Source organism: Bidens hawaiensis, unplaced genomic scaffold (assembly GCF_021521415.1).
Source record: "Bidens hawaiensis isolate Kalapana, Puna unplaced genomic scaffold, B.hawaiensis_p1.1 tig00026186_1, whole genome shotgun sequence".
Classification (NCBI taxonomy): domain Eukaryota; kingdom Viridiplantae; phylum Streptophyta; class Magnoliopsida; order Asterales; family Asteraceae; genus Bidens; species Bidens hawaiensis.
In genome coordinates, this window is record NW_027494210.1 from 250,756 (window position 1) to 268,511 (window position 17,756).

The window sequence follows — 17,756 nt, forward strand, 5'->3', positions numbered from 1 at the left end:
TGGGCTTAAAGAGTTTATGTGGCTGACTTGTTTTAGACCTTTATCTTTATACCACCTGATAATAGAGGTTTTAGGGTTGTTCGACTTTATAATCTTCTCGCGTGGCGCTCGGCTTTGGTCTTCAGATCAGTCTTCATGCTTTCTCTCATCTCTTGTATTAATATCTTTGTTAGATTTGTTGAAACCTTCTGCCAATTATTTTTCAGTTAATATTGTTCTTGTCTGGTTGTTCATGACATTATTTGATTAATTCTGAGTTTGTACATCTGATTTGGAGTTAATAGAAATCTTATTTCTCTGTTTCTGACAGAATCCTCAAGTTTGAGTTAGAATAAAGTTCCAACAAATTTTTAATCGAGAAGGCGAAAAAAGGATGAACTTTACATCACGAGCTCCTGGAGTCCTAAAATCATAAAACATAATACAGCAGAAAATAAAACGACCTGTCTTATCAACATAAAACATCAAATTTCTTGTTAAAATTTATTTGCAAGGAATTATAACTACAGTAGAAAATAATATTAACTTATATTTTTTATTAATCATTGAAATAAAATAAAAAAGAAAAGAAAAAGAAAGGTTAGATGCAGTGTGAAAACAGTAGGAGACCTCCAAAATTACAAATATAATGCGTTATGATTATTTTTCACACCAACTTATTTTCCAATTTATTATTTACAAAAATAGAAAAATTTACTCAAAATAATCAAACAATACAATCACTAAGGTGCTGTTTGTTTTTGCAGACATAAACTGTCTGCAAGCTGATTTCATCTGTTTTCATGTCTGCAACTGAAGATGTGGTCTGAAGATCTGCAAGCTGAAAATATAAGACTGTTTGTTTTTATAAGCTGATACTGTCTGCATAACTGTCAAACTTATCTCACAAGATAGAAGTCATTTATTCAAGTTACATCTAGTTTTTAGTCTTTGCTTGCCATGCCGATTTGGTTTTGGTGGGTGGTGGAAGGTGGTGGTGGTGGATGGTGGTAGTGGCGGCGGACGGTGGGTAGTGGCGGTGGATGGTGGTGGTGGACAATGGGTGGTGGTGATGGATGGTTTTGGTTGGTGGTGGACGGTGGTGGTGATGGATGGTGGTGGTGGTGGGTGATGGATGGTGGTGGTGGCGGTGATGGATGGTGGTGGTGGTGATGGATGGTGGTGGTGATGGATGGTGGGTGGTGGACGGTGGTGGTGATGGATGGTGGTGGTGGTGGCGGACGGTGGTGGTGATGGATGGTGGGTGGTGGACGGTGGTGGTGATGGATGGTGGGTGGTGGACGGTGGTGGTGGCGGTGATGGATGGTGGTGGTGGTGGCGGTGATGGATGGTGGTGGTGGTGGGTGATGGATGGTGGTGGTGGCGGTGATGGATGGTGGTGGTGGTGGCGGACGGTGGTGGTGATGGATGGTGGGTGGTGGACGGTGGTGGTGATGGATGGTGGGTGGTGGACGGTGGTGGTGGTGGTGGCGGTGGATGGTGGTGGACGGTGGCGGCGGGGTACGGGGGTGGTGGTGGCGGCGTACGGTGGGTGGTGGTGTTGGCGGACGGTGGTAGGAGCAGTGGATGAGAGGGTGGCTGCAAAGGGAGAAGAGTAGGGTTTTTTTGTGAAGATGTTTTAAGCAAGATTTCCTTGCTTTTCTTTTAAGATGAAAGAAGATAACTTCAGATCTGTTTTAAGAAAAAAAACAAACAGTCTTCAAGGGTAATGTCTGCGCGCCTGCAGACATTAGCTCCTTGAAGATGTTTGAAGAAAAAACAAACACCCCCTAAAAGGTCACAACATACCTAACAATCACAAAATCATGATCCTTTTCTTGTTTGTTAAGCCTTTGCATTTACTTGCATATTGAACATCAAAACATCAAATCTGCTTTAAAAAATATATTAAATTTAGTATGAGTTAAATAATATAAATGTCTATGTGATTTTTTTATACGTTATGTGGTGATTTGACTTGGTAGAAAAATATTACCGGAATCTAAAAATCAAAACATGATGTTACCAGTAAAAGAAACTTGCTAGCAAATTCGTTACGGAGACTTTACAAGTTTGAGAAAAGTTGTTCAAATAATTTAGTTGGCAACTTGTTGGGCAATTTGAAGAACACATCATCATCATCATCATCGTACACAGTATATCCCACAAATAGTAAAGCTATGGTAGGATCTGAGGAGGGTAAGATGTAGACAGCCTTACCTCTACCCTATAAGGATAGAGAGGCTGCTTTCGGTGAGACCCCCGGCTCGATAGTAGTTTTGCATCAAGCCTTAGACATAAGGCACATAGCACTCAATCATCGGGACACCGGCTGATCGGTGCATGTACCCTTGTCTTTCGGCTATCAACGCCACTACATGATGCCTGATTAACCGTCCGTCACTTTTAACGTTATTTTCACGAGATTAGTAAAATAACGTCAAAATTAGTGCAATTTCACTTTTGCCCACCCGAGGGTTCACACATATATACATCATATGTGCGCACCACAAGCAGGGCACAATTTGAAGAACACGAAACAACAAATTTTCAACACACACACAAAAAAAAAAGGTCTACACAAATAGTCATACACATGAGATCAAGTTGAACTGGTATGATCTAGTTCGTAGTTTTTTAATAAAAGCTTTGGTAGTTGTAGAAAGAGAGTGGGTTGAAGTAATTCGTAAGGTTGTTACCTTGTGACCTAGAGGCCATGATTTAAGTCATGGAAAAAGGTCTCCTACACGAAGTGTAGGGTAAGGATGCACACAGTGTTGTAAAACTCATCGTATACAGTTAAACACTCGGCGCTTACTAGCTACTCGAGAGGGAACTGAACTGATTTTCTTCAACTCGATATAAAAAATTAGACTCGGTCCTACTCGGTAAAAAAGGTTGCCTTTCATAGAGATGCCCAAGACAAGAATTAAATAATTGTGTTAAAGAATGAATACTTTAGTGTTTGAGCAATTGAACATGTATCATTTTGATTTGATATTTATATTGTTCTTTATATAAATATCAGTAAACTTGTGATATTTAACACATATAATTTCTCAAAAATTAATTTCTTAATAATTACAATGTTCGAACACCCACCCCACCCCTCCCCTCGCCTAAGCCGATTACTCTTAACTCTCCAGTTGACCGATTTGGCAACGACTAGCGACTTCTACAACCATAGCTACACACATCATATCGCGAAGTGATCTTACCCGCTTCCAAACCCTTCACAAATGCAAAAGCTAAATGAAATATCGTATACACCTTATACAAAAAGAAAAAAATAGATACCAATAACCATCTCCAATGTAATATCGAACTTCAATGTAAGGATGACCAAACGATACTCGTATTAGTACTAAAACAAGTATTCCAGTACTGGTACTAAGTTTTTTAAAAAATCTGGATAGGAAAATTTGGGATCGGTATCAATCGGTACGGTCAAATCAGTCACTTTTAAACAGGAATGACAGTGAAACCCGAACCCAACAGAGAAATAAGTAAACCCAACTCATTGTCATCTTTAACCGTAAACCCAAAATTGTACTCCCTCCATCCCATAAATGTCCATATTTCCTTTTTAGTTGTCTCATTACAAATGTCTACTTTTAAAATTTTTTAGGCAATTTCTAAGTTTACCTAGCATTCCCAGTGGGTTCTTCAAATTATGTGAGGGAGTTCTCTATTTGCTAGAGATGGTAAAAAGTGGTTGCGAGGGGAGAAGAGAGAAAATTTTACTGTTCATGGTTAAATTTAGAGAAATACACTGTTGATCTCTATAATTTTTTAATATTTTTGAAAGTGGTTGTGAGTGAATGAGAGAAAAAGGTAATGATAAAAGTATAAAAAAAGTATTATTTAAATGAAAATGAGAGAGAAAGATGATATTTTTAGTGTAATTATATGATATATATGGATATAGGATAGGAAATGGGCTGGGAATGCTCTTAAACTCACATAACTAGCATTAATAATCAATGTTGATGGACCCAATTTTCAAGAGCATTATTGTCATTTCGTAAACAATAAAGGTAATCATTCAATCTTTCTTGAACTTTGTGTTTTTCAAACCATGACACTTTTTAATGGGACGGACGGGAGTATTATTTAATGGGGAAGGAATTTACTAAAACATAGCGCACTTCGTAATCATACCTATAATAACGTCCACATTCATCCACCAAATCACATTAATAATCAACGCATCTTCTTCACTTGTTCACACTCAACTGTCTTCTTCAGATCCTCCGTGATTCACAAGGTACCGTTGATACTTTCAGTTACCTGTTACTTTTGTACGAACTAATTATTTGAAGTAGGTGCTTACAGTTTATTAGATATTTTGTATTTATATATTTACATATGCAATTTTTTAGATTCTGATTTGAAGTAAATTGTGGCTTGGACGTTCGGTAAACTGTTCGTTTATGTTCGTTCGTTTAATAAATGAAATGAAATGAGCATGAACATTTTTTTTTGTTTATTTAATCGAACGAATGAACATGGACATATGTTTTGTTTGTTCATTTATGTTCATGAATGTCGGTTTATGTTTGTTCATTTGTGTGTGTGTTTGTGTATAGTTGGTTGTGTTTTGTCAATTATGTTCGTTTGTGTTGTTTATGTTTGTTTAGTTACGTTCGTACGTTCGTTTAAATTATATGTATACGTATACGTATACGTATATGTATATGTATATGTATGTGTGTGTATATGTAGATGTGTGTGTGTGTATAGTTGGTTGTGTTTGGTCAATTATGTTCATTGCGTCAGTTATGTTTATTCTATTATGTTAGTATAAGTTTGTTTTTGTTCGTTTGTGTTTGTTTACATGAGCTGTTTGTTTTGGTTTTAAAAGAGTTTTAAAAGAATGAATATGAATGGACACGCTTGTTTTCTTAATGAACGAATATAAACAAAAAACTTGTTTGATTAAATTATATATGTGTGTGTGTATAGTTGGTTGTATTTGGTCAATTATGTTCATTTGTGTTCGTTTATGTTTGTTCTATCATGTTAGTTTTAGTTAGCCCGTTTACGTGAACTGTCCGTTTAGATTTTAAAGGAACGAATATGAACAAACACGCTTGTTTCTTAATGAACGAACATGAACACGAAAACTTGTTCGATTATATGTTCGTGTTCCGTTCGTATATCGCTTATAATTTGAAGTAGGTGCTTACAGTTTATTAGATATGCATATTTGCACTTTTTAGATTCTGGTTTGAAGTAATTTGGGGCTCCGAGCATTCAGCAAAATGTTCGTTTATGTTCGTTCGTTCAATAAATTAAATAATAAATGAAATGAACAGGAACATTTTTTTTTGTTTATTAATTGAAAGAATGAACACGAACATATGTTTTGTTTGTTCATTTAAGTTCATGAATGTCCGTTTATGTTTGTTTCTTTACGTTCGTTCGTTTAAATCATATGTATGTGTGTGCGTGTGTGTACTTGGTTGTGTTTGGTCAGTTATGTTCATTTGTATTCGTTTATGTTTATTCTATTATGTTAGTATAAGGTTTTTTTTTTTACATGAACTGTTTGTTTTGGTTTTAAAAGAATGAATATGAAATTACGAACAACACGCTTGTTTTCTTAATGAACGAATATGAACACAAAAACTTGTTTGATTATATGTTCGTGTTCAGTTAAAGTTAAATGAACGGACATGAACATGCCCTCGTTCATGTTCGTTTGGTTCGTTTACAAGCCTATATGTAATCAGGGCTGTAAATGACCAAAAGTTCGGCAAGAGTTCGTTTAATAAATGAACGAACATGGACAGGAACTTTGTTCGATTAACAAAATGAATGAACATAAACAAAGGCCATGTTTGTTCAATTGTGTTCATGAATGTTCAATAATGTGTTCGTTTAGCTCCGTTAATGTTTGTTTGTTCACTAAGGTTTTTAATGGTTTTTTTTAATCTTATCATATAGATTTAAGCAAAATTATTAACTATAAAACAAAAGTATATACGAGTATTATGTAATCAATTTATTTGTAAAATTAACATATGAATATGAATGTTAAAAAAAAACCCTACACAAACTTGGCAGCCATACCAAACCGTTGACACCGACTGTTTCGGTTAGCCAAATCAGATAACACATTGTTTGTGTTTATTTGTGTTCGTGAACCGTTCACGAACAACTTCATTTCCTTAATGAATGAACACAGAAAAGGAATTTCATTCGTTAGCTGTGTGAACCGTTTGCATGTCCGTAAAAGCTTAACGAACGAACATGAACAATGCCTAGTTCGGTTCGGTTCGTTTACAGCCCTATTTGTAATTGTGCATGTATTTCAGATAATTGATTGATCTAATGTTTTACAGGGTAACTTTGCAAGTAGAGAAGTGAGATTGGTGTATGATGTCTGCAATTAGCAATCCAACAAACATTTTCTGGCACGAATGTGCGGTCGGGAAAGCAGAACGGCAAAAGCTGATTAACCAACAGGGGTGTGTTGTATGGATCACGGGTCTTAGTGGGTCAGGTTTGCACTCGAGCCTTTTTCTTGTTATACAGTATCTGCATGATTCACACACTCAAAAGGTGTCAAATTTGACCCGTTTTTACTCGTGGATGGGTTGATTCGGGTTATGAGTAGAGCTTCAAACGGGTCGAAGTGTCCAAATTGTATATTTTAATGCATAAAACCTTCTAAATCATTTTTAATTCATAGTAAGCACTCTCTAGCAGAGGTCTCGTGTTTGTATCTTGATTCCATTGGTTTCTTACCATAGCCTTTTGAAGGCCACCTGCCTAACACAACCTGTGATTTACCTGATTCGTTGGTTAGTAGGGTATTGGTGGGTCCCTGAGTTTTCTGGTAACGTGTTCTCATAGTTATAAAAAAGTTACCCATTTGACTTGTCACCCGACCTATACAAAATTATCCATTTTGTGCATGCTTGAGGTGAGAAGTTACATCTTATCCGCTTTTTATTGGTATTTTGTAGGCAAAAGTACACTTGCATGTTCATTGAATAGAGAACTACACTCCAGGGGAAAACTCTCATATGTTCTTGATGGTGACAATGTTAGACATGGATTAAATAAAAATCTCGGGTTTTTACCTGAAGACAGAACAGAAAATATTCGTAGGGTTGGTAAGTATTTTCCTTTTTCTTTGCAAAATGAGTTCATTATATCTTGATTTAAGTTTATCTATTTGTAAACTTAGTGGCTGTTTGGATTTGCATTTTGTAAATGATTATCCAATTATTGCGACTCAAAGTGACAATGACTAGTTTTTAATGATTGGATAAACAGTTTCTGTTTCTGATTATCTCATCATTTAGGGGACAAATAATCAAGTTTGGATGACATGGCGACATATAATCACGTGAAACACTTCTTTTTGGTCAATTTATCACTTAGTTTCTTGCATAATCAAGAGTTTGACAAAAACCAACATGTAATCTGATTATTACAACTTTAAACAACAAAAGCATTCAAACGTGTGCCTCAACGAGAATAAATTGTTAATCTGATGTACATTATTAAGTTAGCCTCTTCTTGATTTTGTTAACTGTTTGTCAAAATTCAGATTTACTGTTATTATGTTTATTCTGGTTAAAGACTCTTGATGATCTGACATACTTGATTTCATAATCATATTAGGAGAGGTAGCAAAGCTGTTTGCAGATGCTGGATTAATCTGTATAGCCAGTCTGATATCTCCTTATAGAAAAGACCGAGATGCATGTCGTGCAATGTTGACAGATGCAAATTTTATAGAGGCAATGCTTCTTTCTGTGTGTTTTTGTCTGTCAGTGCGTGCTCATGCGTTAAAAACGTGAAATTTGTTGATACTTTTGCAGGTTTTCATGAACATACCACTTGAAGTGTGTGAAGGAAGGGATACTAAAGGCCTTTACAAGCTCGCACGTGCTGGAAAGATTAAAGGTAGGATTTTTACATGAAGTTTAATAATATCGTGATTGGTTAGTTAAACCGGAAAATAGGACTGTAGGGCTTATCCAGGGGATAGTTGGGTTCTGATTCTGCTTCTTCCAATATAATGGTCAAATTATGTTTGTAACAAAAATCGAACAAACACGAGTAGAGCGTGTTCGTGTTCATTCATTGAACTTTAACTGAACAAATGATCGAACGATTAAGCGAACGTGGTTTTCTTGTCTGTGTCCGTCCGTTAAGAACATGAGCATGTTCGTGTTGGTTTATGTTTGTTTATTAACAGTGTAAACAAACTGTTCATGAATGTAAGCGAACACAAACGAATGAACATAGATGAACGAGCATGACTGAGCTAACACCAATTAAAAGTAAGCGTGAGCATCAATCCGTTGGGCCTAAAATATAATATAACTAGATAAACTGTAAGAGGTGATATATTAATTTTATATAATTTTATAAAATTAGACTAATTGTAATGACCATACTTATTTTAATGAATATATAAACGAACGAACTAAAACACACGTAAGCTAACAAGCATAAATGAACGTATAGAAACGAGACATGTGTTCATGTCCGCTCGTTTAACTAAATGAACAAAAATTTCCGAACGGTTCACTGAACGCTTGTTTCATTTACAAGCCTACTTTTGAGAGCCCTTTTATTCGCATTTCACAAACTGTCTCGTCTTAAATAGTATAATTTTTAAGCATCATATTTCATTCATATAATCTCAACCCACTGCAGGCTTCACTGGAATCGACGATCCTTATGAACCACCGCTGAATTGTGAGGTACATGAACCTTTTATTTGAACCCCTGTTTTTTTATCATTTGAACCCGAAAATGAACCCTACCTATCAATATTTGCAGATCAATATTGAACAGAAAAATGGAGTTTGTCCCACACCATGTGACATGGCTGCACAAGTGGCTTCTTACTTGGACATAAATGGTTTTCTTCATGCTTGAAACTTCAATATAATGGTTTTAACTTTGAACCCCCTCTTTGAACCTTTCGGTTTTAGGATGAATGATATGAACCATGGCCTTTGGAAGTTCTTTTTCTAAACTTCTAAAGATGAAAATATAAAATCTTGAGTGCAAAACTTTAGTATGTTGTAAACATTTGTGTCTTGGTTTTTTTGAATTTTGTGACCAAGTATAAAACTGCGCACGAAAGCTCTTCGGTTAATGCCAAAAATTGACTCGAAAGGAGTTGAACCAAATCGGAATTTTGTTGAACAAGTGTCAGGGTCGATATTACATTACAGTCATTCTTATTGATCCAGTGCATCAACTGTCCGAACACCATCCAAATTTTACACAACAAATGGATTGTGTGTGATATGAATGACCTATATTGATTGCTGATGAAGCCAAACTCAAGAAAAGTGACCAACTGAAAAAGACCATCTTCGATAAATACTAAAAGATATATGATAGATAACTTGACAAAAACTTACGCTATTTAAATATACGTGTTACAAAGTAAAGATTGTCCTTATATAGCCTATAGGTGAACCACGTTCTTTCAGTGGATAACTAACGGGTTATAATTGTCGGATTGATGTTAGCTTATTGTACATATTACATATATATTGTGCCACTTGTTAGAAACGAAATCTAGCTAACGAAAGAAACCAGCATACTGGCATATTGCATACCTTATATAATTCGTAGGGGTGCAAGTGCCAAGCCGAGCCTGAGCTCGACTAGGCTCGAGCCTGGCTCGTTTAACTTACACAGAGCTCGGGCTCTGCTCGTTTACTATTTAACAGTTTTTTATATAAATTTAATTATTTTTATATATTTTTTCTATGATAATTTTGTGTATAAAAATAATCTATATTTTTAATTATTTTTATTTACTTTTTCATAACATTATATATATATTAATTAATAATTATTAAAAATATAATTTTAAAATTATATAAATGACAAGCTCGTTTAGGCTCGCGAGCTAACTCGAGCTCGATAAGTGAAGCTCGGGTTCGGGCTCGATTAAACTCAGCTCGATCAAGCTTTTTAATTAGCCGATCTCAAATAGCTCGCGAGCGTCGCTTTGTTTGCACCCCTAATAATTCGATTTGCGATATTTGAATTGTTTTTTTAATATATATATACACACACACATATATATATTTTTGAATAAAAATAACTTAATAGGTTAACAGTCTTATTAAAGAAAAGTTTAGATTACATCGAAATAGAAGGCAAGCGGGTAACAAGCTGCGCCGCTACCCCCTTTTGAATCGCAAAACCCAATCTTTTAAAAACTATATTTGCTGATCTTGGAGTCATAACATTACTATGCATGACCCGCTGAATAAAAATATTAAAGAAAATATTTTAATATATATATTTAAAATATAATTGAAAGATTCTTGTTGATCTCATTGGTTTGCTGATATTTTTTCTTTGCAATAACCAATTTCAAGAACATATCACTCTCACCAAACACATTAAACAAAGATATAATAGTTTGGTGGACCAAATTGATTATATATATATATATATATTTTTAAATACTATTCAACTCACTCATCGGAATATATTTGTACAAATAATAAGATTTGAACACGTAAAGGCATCCCATTATAGGTACGAGTAGATAGTCATGGATACCGGTTTCGTTACTGGTACTTGTACCGAACCAAGTAATTTCGGTATTGATACCAAATTTTTAAGAAATTTGGGATCGTTACCAATCGGTACTGACACTAGTATTTACCGAATTTTTGTCTATGGTACCAGTACCGAACTGAGCAATTTTTTAAAAATTCAGGATCATACCGGTGTGGTGCTGAACTCTTCCCTATCTCATACGGATTTAAAAATGATTATCAATAATTATATAAAAATTTTAGATGTAAACACATCTCTATATTACTACCTTTTTTTTTCTTCTAGAAATAAATATTTCTTTTAATGTGTGATACCCGGTAAAATAAAAAGTATTATTATATTTCCTAATCGAGATTAAGACATGTTTAGGCCGTTTAAGTGCGAAATTAAGACCGTAAGTTAAAATATTATTTTATTCTAAGAATGAAGATAATATATAAAGGAATGCACGTGAAAAGTCAGACCGGATAAGGAAATTTTGGTGATAAGTTAGAAGAAATGAACGCTTTCGATAAAACGTGTGAATATTCAACCCGATATTCGAGAAAATATCTATGGGTGGATTCAATTGAATATTGTAGGGTATTGAAAACCGAGAACGAAGGCGAAAAAGTGACTCAATTCTAAGTTATAACGAAGCGGGAAAATGCAAATTAGTATTTTCGAACACGGTCGTTAAAGCACGTGTACTGATAAGTTTGCAAAAGTTAATATTGTCGTCGCATTTTGAGGTTTATTATGTGGATAAAATAAATCGAATAGACACCATAAGTTTGGATGTGTTGTTTTTGGGAAAAACTACTAAACTAGTTTTATTAAGTTTTGGAGTAACACGGAACCGACATCGATACTAGAAAACGATCGGTAATAACTTATTAGTGGAAATAATAAGTTAACGAGTCAAACTTAAGTCAGGAACTGAATAAATATTTTGACGGAATGTATTTGGAAAATACAACCACCACTTGAGGATCGGAGAAGTTTAAGTTGGGTTTTTAGGCTCGTTTTCGGACTCAGTTCGTTGAGCGGATCTTGAAAACGCAGCTTTAAAGAAATGAAGATTACCGGAGATCCGACCGTCGGATCGAGCTGAAATTTTCGGTGCCTTCCTAACATATAGATCTTTGATTCCACCAAAGGGATCGATGATCAGATGACTAGATGGTGAGTTATATGCTTCGTAAGTTACTTGTCAGATTTCATAACGAAAATAGTTATTAAATCGAGTTGCATGTAGGTTTTGAGGTGTCGTACGGACGATCCGAGACCGGAGAAACGTTTGTGACGCAAAAACGAAAGCGTTGGTGTATCTGGATCGCATTGTATGCGGGTTTTGAGTAGATTTCTAGACTCGAACCGTACGCGATGAGGTATATATATTTTATATCTTTAAGTGTTGAAAACGAGAGATTAGTATAAATATCGTCATCGGAAATAACTTGGACAATGAAAAGGTTGTTAATAATTAATTAGAAAACCGCGAGTTAATATCGAGTGTTAAAAACGTTACAATCGAGACTTGGACGATTTCGTGTGTGTGTGTATAGGATATTTGGACAGAATAAATTATTCAGATAACTAGTTAATAAAAGGTTATTATAATTTTACAATAAATATATATGTACTTTTTATTAAATAACATCTTATTCAGTTACGATTTTCTAAAACGATAGAACTTCGTAATTTAATCACTACAATTATGATAAATAAGACACGTGAGGATAACGAGTTATGTTAGGATACGTTCCTACTTGTTTATGTGTTATGTGTTAATATATTTGTATTAAACATAGGAAATCCAGTTATCAATGGATGAATGTTGTTAAGATCTTGCATCAACTGGTTGTGTATCATCTCGTACGTGTTAATTGTGTTGAGACAAAGGTGAGTTTCTCATAAATCCCTATTGTTTTGACACATTTAAATAATTTATAAATGTTTTGGGGGAAAGCACGTTTGGGTCAAAACGCATTTTATCTTGACAACTGTGGTATTGGAATGACTTTAAATTTAACCAAATTGTTCGGGCTGTTGTGGGTAAAAATTGGGAACAATTCCACAGCCTTATAATCATTAATTGTTAAACATGCATAGAAATATTGATAGATCTATCGGGGTGACGCCCTATCATCACCGGTCGCGCCGGTGGGGTAAGTGATAAATATTTCGATTGTTGTACGCTTTGATTATAGATTTAAGGGAGTTATACATTTGTTATATTCCTAGCTAGTCTATAACTATCACACTTGTTAAATAAAATGTTGAATTTTATGCACTTTCGTTTCTATAGCGAAAGGGGGGCAAATGGTCTCTTGTGGTAAAGCAAGGACCGGTGTGAAAATTTGAATAACTTTCATGTATAAAACGAAAGTAGACCTTGGTCTAGTAAAAGCAAGGTATTGAAATGACTTCGGTCCGAATGAACGAAGTGGTATTTATGGGAATAATTAAACAAGAAAACCTTTGTTTCAATGAAATAATATATGTGAAGTGAAATACAAAAGTTAATGATGATATTCCCATTGATGAAAATGAAGAAATAATTGATGTAAAAGCCGAAAGCTGTTACACCATGGTTTTTAAATTAAGAACTCACCAACCTTTGTGTTGACAAAATCATTTTTAAACGTGTTTTCAGGTAAATGAAAACCGGAGGCTTCGTGAAGATGATGTGGGAAAAATAAGTGGGTGGTACTTGAGCGTTGGACTTCTATTTTAAATAAAATGTGTACTCTGACATGTGTATTCATGACATTTTGTAATGAATAAAAGTTCAACTTGTATGTTAATATGTTATGCTTAAATTCTGATGGCTAAACGGTGTCTGTCACCACCCAAATTAGTTGACTAAGTCTTCCGCTGTTAAATTGAGATTTTTGGGGTGTGACATAATGACGGTGCTACATTGAAAAATACCAACTAGCAAGCTATTAACAGGACGAAAAACGAAAAATTACATGATTAAGAGAGGGGCTTTCAGTCGTTCTATCCAAGAAATTTTACAGTTATTTCTTCTACTTGAGTACTACAGAAACGAGAAATTTTTATAATTTTTCTTCTTACTAGAAAACCATATTATTTCATTTCATTTTATTTTTTTCAAAAGAAAACCATATCATTTTTTTCTTCTTACTACAAATGAGCCGAGCTTGATTCGTTTCGAGCTCTATTTTCAAAGCTCGAGTTCGACCCGTGAGTAAATTTTGAAGCTCGAGCTCAGCTCGTTTATTATTTATAAATTATTTTTTATATAAATATAATTATTTTTATGTATTTTTTCTATCATAATTTTATGTATAAAATAATATATATTATTTAGTTATTTTTATTTATTTTTACATAACATTATATATATTAATTAATAATTATTAAATATATATTTTTAAAAGTTATATAAATAACATACTGGTTTAGGCTTGCGGGCCGACTCGAGCTTGGGCACGTTTATTAAACAAGCTTACTCTTAGGCTTGAGATCAGGCTCGATCAAACCTTTTAACGAGCCAATTTCAAACAGCTCGACTTGTTTACACCCCATATTAGAATGAGAAGTTTACAAAGTTCGATAATGAGATTATGGCATTTTCTATCATCGTTAAAAACAAACAAGAAAAACAGTGGCCGGCTTTTAAGATTTGACAGGTGGAGGTGATGAAGAGAATAATCATGGAAAAAAAGACAAATAAAACAATTAGGAAATAAATCCAAGTTGTTCCATTATGACATGTTTATGTATAAAATGAACCTCCTATGCACACTCCATCAACCACAAATAAAAATGTTTGGAAGCTTAACAGAAGAGGCTGAAGTGAAGGTGCCAACAAGCAAAGCTTGGGCACTCTATGGCACTCTTGAGATAGGAAAGCTCGTTGTCGGGAAAGTCCTCGATGCAGTTGATGTGGTTGAAGGCGATGGTGGACTTGGTAGCATACTCAAGCTTACCTTGAAGCCCGGTACGCATTTCATTCTCATCATACATAATATTAATCAATACCATTGTTCTTCTGGCTTAGTGGTAGCCCGGTTGATTCTCTTAACAGACGAGAGGTCGTAGGCAGGAGGGAAAGGTGGGGGTGAGTTGGATATGAAATGTCAAATGACCAGGGTCAGCTGAAATCCATTCACAGATAGATTCGAAATAATGTTGCTAAAAATAAAAGAATATTCGTAAATCCTAACAAACATTAATGAAAAAGAAAATTTTATACAAATTTGGATTCTTTTATGTTTCTCTCATCATGTATTTATTAATAACAAGAGGGTTAAATCATTTGATAGCCAAGGGCAGTTGAAATCCAGTCACAAATAGACTCGGAATAACTTTGCTAAAGATAAAAGAAGATTGGTAAACTAAATCCTAACAAAAATCAATAAAAAGAAAATTTTATACAAATTTTATATTCTTTTTTTTTTCTCATCATGTATATATTAATAACAAGAGGGTTACATCATTTGATAGTAGATTGATGAATTTCTAGGTTGAGCCAAATTTAAATTTTAAACGAGTGTAGATATATTGTAGACGAATAAATGATAGTATCGTATCATTTTGCAGGGCTAGGTTTCTTGTATTACAAAGAGAAGTTTACAAAGGTCGATAATGAGAATATGATAAAAGAAAACAAAATTGTGGAAGGGGGATTTCTTGATATCGGATTTACCTTATATAGAATAAGGTTTGAGATCAAAGATAATCCAAACGATGCCACAGGCTCATCGTGCATTCAGAAACTAACGATTGAGTACGAGGTTAAGGAAGAGTTTGCTGCTAATGCTACTCTTGTCACCAATGAACCTCTCCTTAACCTTTTAAGCGTTGCAAGCGAGCATCTTTTGAAATCTAATTAACATGGATCATGTTTATGGTTAGCGTAAGCCAGTGCTTTTCACTAGTATGAGTGACTGATTGCATTTGCCTTTGGTTTGAAGAATAATGATTTACTAATGTTCTTGTGGTACATAAAACACATGTTTGTATGCAACATATTTAACTTAACTATCTAATGTACCACTTTTTAAGAGGTTAACTTAACTATCCAATATGAGCATATTTGGCTTTGACACACAACTTGTTTCGTGTTATAAGCGGAGTACCAGGAGGTCGGTATGCTTAACTTAACTATCCAATTTACCATGTTTTGACGTCAGGTAAAAATTTATAACGATTGAATCTCGTCATGTTTTCGACAAGTGAATTGACATTATAAAGGAAGGGAAAGGAGGAAATAGATAATAAAAACTACGATAGCTAAAGTGAGTAATATTGTTTAATTTGATTCATTTAACACGAACTTAATTTAAACGAAAGACAAACATATCATAGACACCATATGAGCCGGCCATGTTCTTCAAGACCATGAGGATACCTGTAGTATGTTGTTCAATGTCTTCTAGCCAAATTCAATCTAGCATTTTTTAGATTTTCAGAATCATGGTGATATAAAAATAAAATGTCGGCTCTTGCCAACCTCTTCAGTTTGAGAGTTACTTACGTAAATTGTCGTCGTGATTACACATTTAGGGTAAGTTTAAAAAACTGCATGTGTGGAGTACATGATTTTCATTTTGTAATAAGTTTCAGGTCTAACATCAACATTTGTTAAAATTTCTGTTTAGTTTGTGTAAAATGACTAAAATACCCTTTGACGAAGTACATAGACTAGTTATATAATTTACTCAAAACATAAAAGAAGGAAGAAATTGTCAATGGGTGGGGGTTCGCAACTGAAGAGGGTGGGGGTCGCAAGCGACAATCCGACGAGGTTAACGAGAAAACAAAGGCTGTGGGGTCAAGCAAGGTCACTGTAAGTCTGTAACCACCATGTACAACATTTATGTTAGACACGCACCAATTTCCAGCCAGTTCCCAAAGCACAAAATCAACACCGAAACACCAAATTAAATGCACCATCAAGTCTCCCAAAGTACAAACACCATTAACTATACAAACGAATTCGTATATATGTAAATGTTAGACCACGTGTAGTGGATGAAGCACTTATGAACGTTTTGCGCCATCTGGCGCCACGCCACCATAGGGCCTTTTTAGCGCCATACACCATAGGGGTGTATGGATGGAGCCAGCTATAATCATTACCTCATTATTATTATTATTATTCATTTTTTAAATAAGAATAAAACAAATAAAATTTCATTATATAAAAATAAAATTACATCTACCTATAATAATAAAAGAAAATAATTCTAGACATATGGCATACTAAAGTTAATTCTCACTATTAAATTCCCGCCCAAATCATCATCATCATCATCATCATCATCGTACTCAGTATATCCCACCAATAGCAAAGCTATAGTAGGGTCTGAGGAGGGTAAGATGTAGACAGCCTTACCTCTATCCCGTAGGAATAGAGAGACTGCTTTCGGTGAGACCCCCGGCTCGAAAGTAGTTTTGTATCAAGCCTTAGACATAAGGCACATAACACTCAGCCATTGGCACACCGGCCGATTGGTGCATGTACCCTTGTCTTTCAGCTATCAACGCCACTACATGATGCCTGATTAACCTTCCGCCACTTTTAACGTTATTTTCACGAGATTAGTAAAATAACGTCAAAATTAGTGCAATTTCACTTTTGCCCACCCGAGGGTTCACACATATATACGTTATATGCGCGCACCGCAAGTAGGGCTTCTCTTCTATTGATGGAAAAGAAAAAAAAATATCTTGGTTCTAAATATAGTATTGATTATAAATTCAACATACCGCATTAATTCGTCGATCTCCATCGATTGAATTATTAATGCTATAAATTATAGTGTAAACATACTTATATAAAAAAATATTAATATATATAATAATTACGTAAATTAAGATATTTCCTTTAAAATTAAATTGTATATAAAAGAGATTATGTTTAAAGAGTATACTAATATTTAATTTTTGAGACATATTCATGTTGAAGAAAACTATAATAATTTTGTTTATTTTTTATAATTATTCAATGTTTAATAAGTCTTAAACAGCATAGACAAATTTTTCATTTTTTATATTTAGCATAAGACTATTGTGACAACTGAACAACAGTGTGTTTATAAGAATATCATGAAAGTTGTTCAAAAAGGAAAATCTGGTGTTTTTTTTATGGCTTATGGTTTAGGGTTTCGGGTATGGAGTGAAAATTTTTTTGTGAAAGACTTTAACTACATCTTTCAGATATAAAGGACTCATTGTTTTAAATGGTGCTTCCAGTG

The 17,756-nt window shown here is 34.4% G+C and overlaps 2 protein-coding genes across 2 annotated transcripts; both read left to right on the forward strand.

The window, feature by feature from the left end:
• The first annotated feature begins 6,328 nt into the window (after positions 1-6,328).
• On the forward strand, positions 6,329-8,967 carry LOC143573021 (adenylyl-sulfate kinase 3-like). The gene is made up of 6 exons (XM_077058014.1): positions 6,329-6,487; positions 6,954-7,103; positions 7,618-7,736; positions 7,818-7,902; positions 8,662-8,708; positions 8,788-8,967. Exons 1-6 carry the CDS (start codon positions 6,361-6,363, stop codon positions 8,884-8,886), a joined length of 627 nt encoding a protein of 208 aa, XP_076914129.1. The 5' UTR covers positions 6,329-6,360; the 3' UTR covers positions 8,887-8,967.
• Positions 8,968-14,271: 5,304 nt separating this feature from the next.
• Positions 14,272-15,511, forward strand: LOC143573022 (norbelladine synthase-like). The gene is made up of 2 exons (XM_077058015.1): positions 14,272-14,494; positions 15,097-15,511. Exons 1-2 carry the CDS (start codon positions 14,272-14,274, stop codon positions 15,387-15,389), a joined length of 516 nt encoding a protein of 171 aa, XP_076914130.1. The 3' UTR covers positions 15,390-15,511.
• The last annotated feature ends 2,245 nt before the right edge of the window (positions 15,512-17,756 follow it).

Bases quoted from the DNA above. Each gene is read 5' to 3' on its own strand.
- LOC143573022 (XM_077058015.1), top strand. From the start codon at position 14,272: ATGTATAAAATGAACCTCCTATGCACACTCCATCAACCACAAATAAAA. The intron at 14,495-15,096 runs GTACGCATTTCA...ATCATTTTGCAG, and splicing joins CAAGCTTACCTTGAAGCCCG to GGCTAGGTTTCTTGTATTAC.
- LOC143573021 (XM_077058014.1), top strand. From the start codon at position 6,361: ATGATGTCTGCAATTAGCAATCCAACAAACATTTTCTGGCACGAATGT. The intron at 6,488-6,953 runs GTTTGCACTCGA...GGTATTTTGTAG, and splicing joins CACGGGTCTTAGTGGGTCAG to GCAAAAGTACACTTGCATGT. The intron at 7,104-7,617 runs GTAAGTATTTTC...TAATCATATTAG, and splicing joins AGAAAATATTCGTAGGGTTG to GAGAGGTAGCAAAGCTGTTT.